At 40.5% G+C, this 14,300-nt stretch overlaps 1 protein-coding gene across 5 annotated transcripts in view; it reads right to left on the bottom strand.

Annotated features, from left to right (window-relative positions):
• Window positions 1-14,300, bottom strand: part of BIRC6 (baculoviral IAP repeat containing 6) — a 339,419-nt gene that overhangs the window by 199,317 nt on the left and 125,802 nt on the right. For all 5 annotated transcript variants that reach the window (XM_075924970.2, XM_089776902.1, XM_089776900.1 and 2 more), the window contains 6 exons: window positions 12,467-12,682; window positions 9,196-9,379; window positions 8,620-8,775; window positions 5,446-5,579; window positions 2,188-2,341; window positions 254-370 (listed from right to left, as the gene is read on the bottom strand). In XM_075924970.2, the coding sequence (XP_075781085.1) occupies window positions 254-370; window positions 2,188-2,341; window positions 5,446-5,579; window positions 8,620-8,775; window positions 9,196-9,379; window positions 12,467-12,682 (961 nt within the window). The remainder of the gene's footprint in view (window positions 1-253; window positions 371-2,187; window positions 2,342-5,445; window positions 5,580-8,619; window positions 8,776-9,195; window positions 9,380-12,466; window positions 12,683-14,300) is intronic.

Raw genomic sequence — 14,300 nt, 5'->3', positions numbered from 1 at the left:
TTTTTTAAATAGAGTCTCCAAATGAAACCCATTCCTCTTCCTTATAGTATTTCCCCTATAGCAATAGAACATGATTTTTTATTTTACAACTTTGTAAAATGATTCATACACATTTATTTTTAGTATCACCACGTGAACAATCAATTTACAAATTATTTGAAAAAATCGTGAGGTTAAAGTTAGCAAGCAAACAAGTTTCAAGTGAAATACATGGTCAGTAAGTAAAGAGAAAGATTTAGCAATGTATAGTTACATGTAGGTGATGTGTTGGTTAATGCTTGCAAAATGGAATCAGCCTCCAAAGTAGACATCATTTTCAGCATCAGTTCTGCTTGCTGTTCCAGTCCAACTTCTAGACGGGCATCCAAAGCTAGAGAAAGCATCATACAAGATAATATTTGACTAGCAAATAAATATGTGCATTATAATATAGAATCATAGGGCTGGAAGTCATCGAGTCCAGCCCCATGCCCAAAGCAGGACCAATCCCAACAAAATCATCCCAGCCAGGGCTTTGTCAAGCCAAGACTTAAAAACCTCTAGGGATGGAGATTACACCACCTCCCAAGCTAACCCAGGCCAGTACTTCACCACCCTCCTTGTGAAATAGTTTTTTCCTAATATCCAACCTAGACCTCCCCCACTGTAACTTGAGACAACTGCTATTTGCTCTGCATCAGTCAATACTGAGAACAGCCTCTCTCTCCATCCTCTTTGGAACCTCCCTTCAGGAAGTTGAAGGCTGCTATCAAATCCCCCCTCACTGTTCTCTTTTGCAGACTAAACAGACCCAAATCCCTCACTCTCTCCTCATACGTCATGTGCTCCAGCCCCGATTATTTTTGTTGCCCTCCACTGGACCCACTCCAATGCGTCCACATCCTTTCTGGGGGGGCCCAGAACTGGATACAATACTCCATATGTGGCCTCACCAATGCCAAATAAAGGGGAATAATCACTTCTCTAGATCTGCTAGAAATGCTCCTCCTAATGCAACCTAATATTCCATTCGCTTTCTTGGCTACAAGGGCACACTGTTGACTCATATCCAGCTTCTCGTCCACTGTAATCCCCAGGTCGTTTTCTGCACAACTGCTACTTAGCCAGTTGGTCCTCAGCCTGTAACAATGCTTGGGATTCTTCTGTCCCAAGTGCAGGACTCTGCACTTGTCCTTATTGAACCTCATCAGATTTCTTTTGGCTCAATCCTCTAATCTGTCTAGGTCACTTTGGACCCTATCCCTGTACTCCAATGTATCTACCTCTCCCCCTATCTTAGAGTCATCCGCAAACTTCCTGAGGGTTCAATCCATCCCCACATCCAGGTCATTCATATAGATGTTGAACAACACCGTCGCTAGAACCGATCCTTGGAGCACTCCACTTAAAGATCATTTAAAGAACATTTAAAGATCAAACTAAAAGGCACTACTTGATCTACTATGAGATTAACACAGCTACATATCCAATATTAGGAACTACCAAAACAATTTTTTTTATTATAATTTGTGAATAGATTCACTGCTCTTTATGGCAGTGAGTGTTAAAAATGTATACTCAAAAAAGCAATATTAAAAAATGAGTAGTAATCTGTAAATATATGCACTCAAGAAGTGATTAACAGAATAAAAAATGTGATATAGTATAGCTTCTCTAAAAAAAAATGCTTCATTTCTCACTTGGTTACCTCTTCCCTAATTTACTTATCTATGGAGCATATGTACAAGCATTATTTTTTTCAGTGGGTCTTAATTCTGGAATCAGAACTGATTTTCAAAATAACATTGAGAGGTATTTCTTACTAAAAGCTCTTTTCCCTACTACACGGTCAATTTCCTATCTCCTGTTTAGAAAGTCAGAAATGATGGAACTCTACAATGAAAGCATGCACTTTCAATCCTTTTCAATTACACTAGTTCCACCTAGAATGTAAAATCTGTATAATCCTCTTTAGTTTACTGTATGAACCTTTGGTTTGCCAGGACAGCAAAATTTATACTCCTGCAAATCTTTGATTTCTGGGGTTCAAACGATGCATTTTAAAATTAAATTAAAAATCACATCATAATTTCATGAGTGGAAGGTATACGCACACTTCAGCATTCCTGCAACCACTAAATACAATACTTTAGGAAAAATATCTCAATATTCCACAAAAGAATTGAAATGAGCCTGTTGCTTGCTTACCTTGAGAGACGGATACACTCACAGTCTGTGATCCATTCTTCTCTGCAGATACTTGTGGTTTTGCAACAGGAATTCCAACACCTCCGATATAAGGGTTGTAGTTGTAAGTGCCATAGTCAGCACCCCAGTAATCATACCATGTGCTGCTTATAGGCTTTACCAAATGAGATAATAAAATGTAAATTATTCGTCTGTAGACTATACAAATGGAAACCATCTGAGATTCTCAAATATATATCTCTTTTATCTGTACATAGGAAATATATTGTATTTTATTAAACGTAAACTGGAATGCCACATTAAGATTCAAGCAAAAGTTTTCAAAAATTCGTACTTTAATGAAAACTGATGGCTACTTATTTGAAGATCAGGCCACTTATTTCAGTACCAATATAAAGTCTGAAAAACCTAGCTTTCAGTATCCTACTTTCAGAATCTTTGCATCAGCTATTACTTTTAAGTAATAAAATCCATCTTGCACAGATGGATTATACTGTGGCTTCATTTTGAAATTTATAGTATTACACAAAAGACTGAAATATAATCTCTTAATATTACATGGCAAAATTAACATGATTTTGTGTGTACAACAGTATTGCCTGGAGCATCAGTGGAAAAGGCACTGTCCAAAACAGACAAAAACCACCTCTGCCCCAAAAAGCTTCCTAATTTAAGACAATAAGAACTGATGTGTATAATATGCAAGAAGGATGAAGAAATTAAATAAAAGCAATTATTAATATAGCTGAGGTGTGTGTAATTATTTTTTTAAATTAAAAGAACAAATATCAGATTACCCTATTTATTATCCTCATAGCATTTCAGCTGACAATTCAGCATAGTAGAAGTGGGCCTTGAGGATGAATATGAACAGAATAATGTTTTTATGGTCTAGTTCAAAGAGAGCATCCTATACACATGCAATGTGGAAGAAAATGTGATGGTGCCTGTGGAAGTAGCACAGAAAGAGGCTGGCACTATCAGCTGAAGGGCAGGACAACCATTGCATGAAAGAGCAGGTAAGTGAAGGACTAGGTGACATGGAGCAATCAGGAAAACTACTGGAGGGACAAATAGGGGAATGTGGAAAAATTGTAATATGCTCTAAATGGCCAGGAGGATGATTTAGGTGAAAAATACAAATGAACTTGAAGTGCTGAGGTGATCATTGCAAAGACCAGAAAGCAGAAGTTGAGCCAAAAGATGAGAGCTTGAACAACAGTTTAGTAGTATTTACGAGGGGAAGTGAACTTGGAAAAGTTATGAAAGAAAAAGCATTGACCTTATATCAGTGGTTACCAACCTTTTTATACTGTGGACCAGCAAACACATTCAAAACTTTTGGCCGACCGGCAAAATTGTATTTGCATATTTGCGTATTCATTATGCAAATAATGAACATGCACATATGCAAATAAAATTTGCCAGTCAGCCATAAGCCCCAGCCCCCAGAGCTGACACCAACAACCAGCTTCAGCTCTGACAGTTGCCACATGATGGGGGGCTGCTGCAGCTGAACCTGGCTGTTTGCAGCAGCTCTGGGGTGGAAACTGGGGTTCACCTGAGCTCCCTGAGTCCCCCAGTGCCAGCCCTAATCCTTAGAGCCCACCACTCCTCCACTACACCTCAGAGCCAGCCACTGACCCCACAGTCCCCAGCATGCGACACCCCTCCCCCGCCGTGCCAGTCCCCCATCACAAATGCCTCAGTGCCAGCCCCCACCACCGGACACCCCGGTGCCAGCCTCCTGTTACCAGAGCCCCACTGCACCCAACCCCCCAGGTCTCTCCCCAGTCCTCAATATTAGCCCCGTCCCCAGAGCCCTGCAGTGCTAGTCCTGCCCCCAGAGCGTGCCCCCTGCCCACTACTAGCCCTGCCCCTAGAGCCTCCACTTGCCAGCTCTCTACCCCAGAAGCCCCAGTGCCCCCCATCAGTCCCCCACCTCTCAGAGCTCCCCAGTACTCACCCCACTCCAAGAGCCCCCCACAGTATTAGCTTCACCCCAGGGCTCCTCACCTCCAGCACTAGCGCCACCCCCCTTCACCCACCCACCAGCTGAGTACTGCTGCCCAGGTCGCGGCTGCTCTAAAGCTGCCATGCCAGGCTCCACATGGCCTTCCCGCCATGCAGCGTACCGTTCTTCCACGTCCGGAAGGAGACCTCACCCCAGTTTGGTTGTTGGCCAAGAGGCAGGGCAGGATACACCTCTCCCAACAGCTGCAACAGGAGGGGAGGCACTGGGCCATGTATCCCAGCCCCACCGCGGCCCAGCAGCCAGTGGTTTGCAGCCTGCCACCAGTCCACAGACCAGTGGTTGGGAACCACTGACTTATACTCTGTCTAATGAAACTGTTTTAGTGCATGAAGTGTAAACTAGGGATGTAAGAATGTAGCCATTTAAACGGGTAACCAATAAGCATGCGCTTATCGGTAAGCCAAATGGCTACAGAGCTACACACAGCTCCCAGTCCGGCTCCCAGTCAACTGCCAGCAGCAACGCATACTAGTGCCTAGGGAAATTTTCAGCAGTTACATGGTTACTCAAATACACTCATTTTTACATCCCTACTGAAAACATATTTAGCTTCTCATGTTGTTACTACTGTGAAATAAAATATAATGTTTAACACTTTCTCCCCTCTTCAACAGCCAAACCAATTGAAAAAGCAACTGGCTCATTTCATACTCTAAATAAACAAGTACGGAATTTTTAATAGTGCTAATGCATTTTAAAGTACATCAAATATATATCCTACCTTTTCATGCCCATGATTGATAATGTTACAAATGAAGTGCAAGAAACTATAAGAAGCAGGTTTTGTTTTTTAAATACTACAATCCAGTATGTGTGGGGGATATTAATTACTACTCTTCTACCGTCTTTATGACATTTAACAGATAATCATGGAGTATTTTGCTTTTATAGCCTTAAATTATATGTAAGTTGCATCTGATGAAGTGGGTTCCAGTCCACAAAAATGTATGCCCAAACACATTTGTTAGTCTTCAAGGTGCCACAAGATTCCTCATTGTTTTTGCTGAAACAAACTAACATGGCTAGCGCTTTGAAAATTAAATTATGGATATATTCAGAGTTTACACTCTTGTCTATCAAAGCTTGTATCTTAACTGCAAAATATTGTTCGTCATTGTATACAACTAAATCAGGTCTAATAACATTAAATAACTAGACAAACACCAGTAAGACTGTATTCTTTTACAGATAAAATTCAGTAGGAAAACTCACGTGGGCCATACCTTGAAGACTTTGGCTGCAAGGGGATCTTTCTCCAAATCAATATCTAAAGGGTCAATATCAACTTCCATCAGGTCTTGTAGTAATTCTAGGTCAATGTCTTTATCTTTTTCCAAAGATGATAGAGGTGGAGCACCTTTGGATGATTAAAACTGCTTTATCATTGTCAAGTAACTGAGCATATACTGTAAAACCAGGCTAAAACATGCTTACTAACTAGTTTTAGAGTAGTGTATACTTATATTCTTTAATATAAAAGATCATTTGAGATCACAGTTTGCTTTGTTTTCATCACTGTAATTAGTAATTATTCATCTTTTTTGGAAAACCCTATAAATCATAGATCAAATCTACCCCAGATTTGTTTCACGCAATGTTTCACATGAACCCAAAGTTATTGTGTCATGAAAAAAACCTTTAAACTTTTTAATGAAAAACAAAAAATATCCATTAGGATAGAGTAATTTTTTTCCACCCAGAAAGATTTTTTTTTTTTTAATTCAAAATACAATTATTGTGAATTAATGTATGTGGAGCAAAACCTACTAAGTACAGAATGTTAACAGGCAATAAATACTTCTCGTACATCTGAATCTAGAATTCATTTCTATTTCAGACAGATAATTCCCCCAATCATAAACTATGGATAACGTTAAGGGCAAATTATGAAGAGAAAACATTTTTACAAACTTCTTTTCCCCTCTATGATGAGCCAGGAAGGCCACAAAATAAATTAAGTTACTATATAATAAAAGCTATATTTCTATTTTTTTAAATTCAAGTTCCGGTCCAGTCTGAAAGACTTATTAATTATTGGAGAACTGGTAAAATTACTTAAGATGACAAGGAAGTGAAATGATCCACTAAGGTCATTAGAGAATATTAAAAACTTCACTTTTGATTTGAGGACTTAAATATCTAGCCACCAACTGGAAGAAGGTAGTTTTGAAGATTCAACATCCTCACCTGTTCCATTTAGTGTGCATCTGTGGGGATTGAAGGGAAAGCTACTACATATTTGAGAGAGTGAGTTAGTCTGAGTGAGTCTGTCCTAGAAATGTGAAAGGTTAACCAGTTAACCCATAACCATCACCCTTAATAGGTGATGCTTCCTGATTCCAGTTAACCTGGGAGGGCTGCAACAGGCAGGGAGCCGCTCCAGCTCTGCAGGGCCTGCAGTGAACATGGGTGCTCCAGCTCAACCAGAGCAACCCCTGTCCGTGGCAGGCATGCTGCAGGTAGGGGCTGCTTTTGCCAGGCTAGAGTGCCCCTCCTTGTCTGCCTTTCCTTTAATCAGTTAAGCATCATGTTTAACCGGGTAACCAATTAAACAGATTTTACAACCCTACTCCGTCCGTCTGTTTGGTCAAGAACTCCTCCTAAAAGGTAAGAGCTAGGGCCATCGAATTTGGAAAGCTGCCTCTTTTTATGACTTAAAGCAAGATAAGGGTTTGGTTGTGCAAGGACAATGGCATTAACGTCAAATGTGATTTTTTTTCATAATGCTCAAAGGGAGGGTGCTACTAGCAGGGTCAATTATATTGTGTAATGACCATGGGGGGAGCGGAAGTAAGGGGCCAGAGATGGGTATCAGGACAGCTATAACCCTATTGAGGTAGCAGGGAGCCATGGGGGAAGGAAGCACGGCCCCCCATCAGCTCCTGCACATCCCACACTGCCAGCCTTCCAGCCTGAGCTGTTCCTTACTCGCGCAACCCTGACTCCAGCATCCACATATGCAAACAGAGCCGGCTGCTTTGAGCCCCTCATCATCTCCCAAACCTGACTCCTGCATGCCCCCAACACCTCCAGCTCCCTGCCCACACTCCTGTACACAGCCTCCCCCCTACACACACACACACCTCTGCCCTGAAGGACCCAAGCAACACCAGGTAAAGCTTACAATGTGATCATAAAACACTGCTGAACAACCAACATCAGAAACCAAAAGGCTCCTGAAGGAACCTTCCAAGTCTTCCCACATTCTATATGCCAAAAAGTGGCACGAACCCATTTGTTTTTCTTTGCAGTTCATCTTTCAAGCCACCTCAAATCAGCTGGAGGCCAAAAATTTAGGTTTGGATACCTTATGTGCAACACAAAATTAGTTTCACAATACTTATTTAATTTGTTCTTATTTATTAGTGAATTACTCTGAAATTTTATGTGTAGAGAAATATGTTCAAGTTTTCTTCATCAAAGATTTTTCAAAACAGAATTTTTAGCAGAATAAGACTAGGTTTAGTTTATGAAGAAATATTAATTCTCTAAAGAGAAATAGAGCCTTTTCAAGAAGAGGTATGTGAAATAGCTTGAAAGTCAGGCTTTGCCAAATTTTTAGCTCATCTTATGAAGGCCATTATACTCCTCTCTGGTTTCTTGGACATCTTTAGATTTGCTTTATGCCTACTGGTTCCAAGAGCTTAGAAAGGGTCAAATGTGATACCAAAGTGAAGTAACATTCTACCTCATCATCTGTACCATCTGAGAGCAGAGCTGTCAGAGGAAATAGCTTTAGAATCTAGATAAACCACTGTTCTGTTCTATAGAGTATTTCGTAATAATTAACCCTTTTGTTAATTAATTCCACACAAACAGATTAGTCATCAAAATGCAAGTGCGTCCCAAGTTTACAGACCTATTTACTATTCAGACATCGCCAAGGAAGAGCTTAGACATTTAGCACATTGAATTTTCTAGTTCATCAGCTCATTAGCAATGAACCACACTCCTGAATCCACAAACACCAACTTTCACAATTGCTTCTTAAATGAACTCAGCAAGGAAACAACATCGAGTACGAGATATTAGTGTATCAACAATAGCAGTTGACAATACTGAGTGGCCAAGTTGAAATACTATACTAATTCTAAAGCAAGTGCTAAAGCTTACAGATGCCTTTACAGATGGTAACTGCAGCCCACGTGACCCTGATATATGACAACTCAAAACTTCACCAAATGCCTTATTAAAATTCACACAGAAGTAATTCTCTTAACTACTAAGTTACTGTGCATTACAGAATGGAAAGTTTGTGAGAATTCAGGATGAAGCAAGTGTTAGAATTCAGAATGACGCAAGTATATCAAGCATTTAAAATATTGACTGACTATACAAAATTCAACATTCTATTTTCCTAAATATCATTTTAATCTAAATAGTATCTGAATGTTCACCTGCAATGTCATGTGTCAAAGGCTCATCTATCGTTTCCACTAACTGAATTGTAGACTGCTGAAGAGAGTCATCAGAGTCTGCAGCAGACGCTCCTGCATCTTCTCCCATGGCTCCTTCCTCCATAGCTTCAGCAGCTATTGTTGCCAATAGTTCTCCTACATATTACAGTAAGCAGACAACTCCTTTACCAGTTCAACCTGTAGTCTGGCTGCAATACTAATATCTGAGCTTACTAATCTACATTTTCAAAACTGGATTTGCAATTTTGGGTGCTTAATTTGAAATACCCCCATTTGAAAATCTGAACTTGAGAATATGCCCAATAGCTTCTGAAAGCAAGAGGTCTATCAAAAGTTTCAAGACCAGTAATCAAAATCACAAGTAATTTCTGAAAATGAAGACTACAATATTAAAATTAAAGTATCTGAATGTTTCATTTACACTAACATCTTCATCTTTCATTAGCTTATGCACATTAGCAGACTTTTCCATGTTTCACATAAGAGAACCAAATAATTAGGGGGTACATTTCATCTCAATGCATTTTATTAAAAAAATCCCACATTTTAACCAACCTGCTAGAATGTCCTGCAGCATACAGCTCAGTGAATACTGGGCCCATGCTCCTCCCCAAGAGATATCTCCTCTATTAAAATCAGTCCCAACCAAAAGCAGCAATAGCCTTTCGAGCTGAGTTTCATTCACAATCTCACACAAATGAATGGTTGGTCTTGTAGCATTTGCAATTCTAGCTAGAACCTGTAAAAGAATTTCAGAAACACACAAATTAACAGATTTTCCTAAACATCCTAAACAAAAGAAAAAACATGAACATGTGGACTATACTACAACAGAGTTAAATTTGTATATGTAATGTCAAGATTTATTGCTCCAAGTCCAGCATGACCATCATGAGTAACTAAGGGCTTGTCAAAACTGCCAGGGAGATCATGCAGCGGGTGTTGATTAAGCAGGTCTAGTGATTACGCTCAAGTAAGTTGACCTAAACTATGTTGACTCCAACTATGTTCTTCGTGTAAATGGAGTATCGTAACTTAAATGGACTTACCCCAGAAATGAAGCTGAGACTGACATCCCAAATAATGCGTTTCTCCAGAAAAATGGCAATGAACTCCAATATTGCATATCACCCCACTTTATTTATACCATTTAGGTTTTCATAAACAAATATACAAAAGGAGGGAAAGGCTGAAGTAGAATTAGATTAAAAAAGAATCCTACAGAAATATAAATTCCACCCATATAAAGCAAATGCTTGGTACTTTTTTGGCAACCACATAAAAAGAACCTTTCAACTTTGGACCTATCTTGAGAGAAATGGAAATTGCTTTGCAAAAGCTCATAAACAGACAGCCATGAAGCTACTCTAGCCAAGTTCCTCAGATGACAACAGTCTTTTCTGTTTGCAACGCCAAAAAGGAATTGCTGTGGATGCCTCTCCTGCATCTAGGATTGCCAAGTGTCTGGTTTTGAACCAAACAGTCCAGTATTTGAGCTTGCTGTTTGGGAAACAAATTTAGAAATTATAAATGAGAAAATATAAACATCCAGTATTTAAGTAAGATGTAATGTAGATTGTGATGTAATGTCAACTGCGTCCAGTATTTTCGTTGAAGCCATCTGGCAACCCTACCTGCATCAGTATTACAGAACATGGGGGGAGTAACAGAGGGATTGAGGGAAAGAAAATCTCTGGTGTCTCTATGACTGTACATGAGAACTTGTCAACAGTGCTGTTTTCAAGAATTTCCTCACTTTTCCCATGTTTTCTCTGAAGGACAAACAGAAGGGGAGAGCAAATTCTTTGTTTTTCATGCGAGTTAGCAGCCTTGGCTTTAGCCTGGTCACTCTCTATTTGCCTGGAGCTCTCAATCGTTACCACCACTTCCCCGGGAATTAAAATATGCCTGGATGAAAGACTTCTGTTTCTTTGGCTCAGGGTTATTATTTATCACTTACTCTTCATTAAGTCTCAGAGGGGTAACCATGTTAGTCTGTAATTAAAAAAAATTAAAAAAAAACAATGAATGGTCCTGTAGCACCTTAGAAACTAACCAAAAGCAGATATTTTTTGGTTAGTCTCTAAGGTGCTACAGGACCATTTGTTGTTTAAGGTTTTTTTATTAAGTGTGAAGCTAAAGCTCTCCAAAAGGAGGGTAGGGTCTGGAGCAGTTTAGGGCTTCCTCCTGCACCCCATGTCTTCGGGGGTTTTGCCTTTTAATGGGCAACTGATCCCACAAGGACAAGCTTCTTCTTGTCAGGTGTGCCCTCTTGGATCTTAGCCTGTATAAGTATAGGACCCCTGAACCCTCATATTTTTCACCCTCTGAAAGTAGTCTAGAGAGCAAACACAGGTGAACATTCCAGAACAGCACCAGATGCTACTCTTAAGCAGAGGAAGAAGAAGAAAGGCCAGGCCTCTGCCAATTAGATCTCCCTTCAATACTCCATCTAGGAGGATCCCACATCGGGAGATAGATCAGACTGCTGAATCTCATGATCTGAACAACTGACCTGCCCTTACAGAGGCATCTAAAGGACTTTGGCCTGCTGGTAAAAAGGATAGGTGGGGGCCACTTACTGAATGAGCCCTTTTCCTTGCAGAGAAGATGGTCAGAGTGCTAGAGCAGTCATAGCAGAGAGACTAGCTCTTAAAAAGGGCTTCTTACTCTTTGTCTTCCTCCATGATAAAGGAGAAGGAAACAAAGAATGAGCTTGGAAGGTAATCCCTTTCGGAAAAACAAAAGACCGGATATTTCAATATTCAAGAGTAAGAAAAATACATATTTTTGCTTACTGCTACCACCCTATAATCAGATTTGAATGTTAGGATCGTGATGAAGACAGGAGCACTTGACTGCTATTCTTTTTGTACAGCTGTTGGCAGAGAGTTTAATACAAGGCGGCAAAGAATCTGGTCAAGCCCTGGAGCCTGTGGACAAAACTAAACTTTTCTGGTATCTGAACAAACTGAGGTACAGTCCAATGTTTACAAACAGTGACAGTGTGAGGATCCAAACTGCACATTTACTTAAACTAATTCCAATATGTAATTATGCAATTCTAAAAAAGGTTTAGAAAGCCTGAAGGAACAGCCACAAACGGACGCAATAGACAGCATCCTGATGTTGGTTGTAAAACTGAAACAATATGCCTAAGAAGAACTAAAATGGGATACCTGAGAACTTCAAAAGCTCCTGGTTATTTTTGTCTGCAGTTAAAATGAAATGAGCATGTTTTTTGTACAAAATCTTTTGTTTTAAGCCAGAATATTAGCCGCCTAAGGGACTATATATGGAGAACTTACCTACTGTGAGTGACAGTACTCTAAAATAGTTTATTTTAAATGAAAATTGGATGTAATTTACTATAATAGCTTTACTAGTTGGTAATGTACTAATTACATGTATTTGATAATACAGGGAAAAAAATAAATTTCTTCTTTATGAAATGCATATTTTGTTCATATTAATAATAAAGCTGTGTAGAGCTAAAAAGATTAATTATTCCCTTCTTAGGTTTATTTACACCAATTAATTTTAGCTAAACAATACTAATGTAGAAGTGTCTTTAAATGGTGTTAAACAGTGGATACTTTATGAACGTTCAAACTTTCAAAAACTGGAAGACATGGGAACATGAGACTATTAGGGATCGTTACAGATCAAGTATTTTTAATTTATCCTCAAGAAACCAAAAAGCAGCATCTGACAGGTATTTTCATCAACATGATGCTAAAAGAATCTATCAAACCACACACTTTCAAGATAATTCTCAATGTTACATTAATAATTCTACTGCCTATTTATGTAGCACTCTGCTTACCTTACAAACAAAGAGCAGAAGATCTGCATGGCAAGTGAAGTCCATCGACAAAAGAAAAAGCGCCAACTTCTGTACTACTGAGATACAACGTTCATGTGACAACGTAAATGGAAGTGGTTCAATTTCTGGTGTTTCTTTTGCCGTCGATACTTCTGTATCTAAAGTAGAACGAGGCCACTCTGCAGTCCGACGTAAGCGTATTAAATCCTTGAAATGCTGCATAATTACAAAATCATATAAAACAAGCATTAAATTTTAAACTAAACTGCCTATTTTCTGAATATAAGTATATCAAGAGTGGGAAAAATGCAACACTACCTCTAAAGTTTTGATTACTAATCAGAAGTCACAGAATCACATATTGGACCATTATTAAAAATATATGGGAGCATGGCATGAATTGGGATGGTTGCTGTACTTTAATGTGACAAACCCATAGGTGAATAATGTAGCACCAGCTTCCACTGGAGTCAAACTTTCATACTATAGAATAATTTTATTTCAATTGAATTTAGTAATATGGTATTCAACTATCATGGATTTAGCTCCTTTTGCTTCAGTTTCAGCCTAAATACAACCATGCAGCAATTAAGACTACAGTCATAATCGCATCCTCAAAAATATTCTAGAGATTGAACAATCTTTCAGCACCTCTGTGTATACTGTACAGGGGGAAAAAACTGTTTTAGAAACTTGAGTCTTACTTGATACTATTTTTCACAGTCATATACTGTTCATAGATCCTTAGTTACCACAAGTTCAAAATGTACAATATTCAGACAAAGATAAATTATAACCAAGATTTATGGGCTATTAAGAATACCAAATTCTCAGTTCCTTCTTACTGTCTAAAGAATTGGAACTACAGGTACAAAGGGTCTCAACTACCCTACTATATAAGAGAGAAGTGAACACATGAAAATTGGAAACCTGACTGCCTTACAAAGGGTGACAGACAAAAAAACTTAGATGCAAGCTATTTGAAATATAATGCTATAGGCAGGGCTCGACAAATGCACTCGCCCACTCGCCCATGGCGAGTAGATTTTTCCAGCCGGCGAGTACAGGGGCGGATCGGCCTGGTGGGCCGTTGTGACAGGCTGGCCGAAGCTCATACTATGGGCGGTGCAGCCCCATCCGATCTGCCAGCCGGCAAAGGAGCAGAGCGCTGCTGGGAAGGGGGAAGTGCAGCGATTCTTCCCACTGGGCTGACTGCGTGCAGCTCCGATACGAGGAGGTGGGGCAGGACGGGACACCAGGATGCTGGCATGACCTGGCCCCGCTGATTCTAAAGGGCCACAGCAGCTCGGCTCTGGCCGCATGTCCCTGGGACCTGGCTGCGGTGCAGATAGGGACCGCCCCGTCTGCTCGAGTCCTGCCACGGCCCCAGCCCCCTTTTGTCTCTGCACCGCCAGTTCCCCACGCCTCCCCTGCACCCCCTCTTGCCTGAGACCCTTTGGCTCTGCGCCACCCTTACACCCCACATCCTGCTCCCCCTGATCCCTGCCCCCCCAGCTCTATGCTGCCCATTCCCTGCACTTCCCCTAGACCTCGATCCCTCTGCCCCTCCTGTTCCCCGTTTCTCATTCCCTGTGCCTCCACCGCACCCTGCTACCCCCGATCCCTGTATCCTTCTGGGCTCTGTGCCTCCCGTTCCCCGTGCTACCCCTGTACTCCCCCACTGTTCCCTGCACCCCTCTGGCTCTGTGCTGTCCTTGCACCTTGCTCCTCCTGTGGGTCGGGAGCGAAGGGTGCTTGCCCATAGGGAGGGCCTGGACAGGGTAGGGAAAAGGCTGCTGTGAGCCAGCAGCAAGTGAAAGGGGGAGTTCACTTG

This window comes from Pelodiscus sinensis, chromosome 3 (assembly GCF_052426305.1).
Source record: "Pelodiscus sinensis isolate ZL-2025 chromosome 3, ASM5242630v1, whole genome shotgun sequence".
NCBI lineage: Eukaryota > Metazoa > Chordata > Testudines > Trionychidae > Pelodiscus > Pelodiscus sinensis.
Note: the sequence above shows the minus strand (reverse complement) of the source record. Positions and strands in the feature narration are given on the sequence as shown.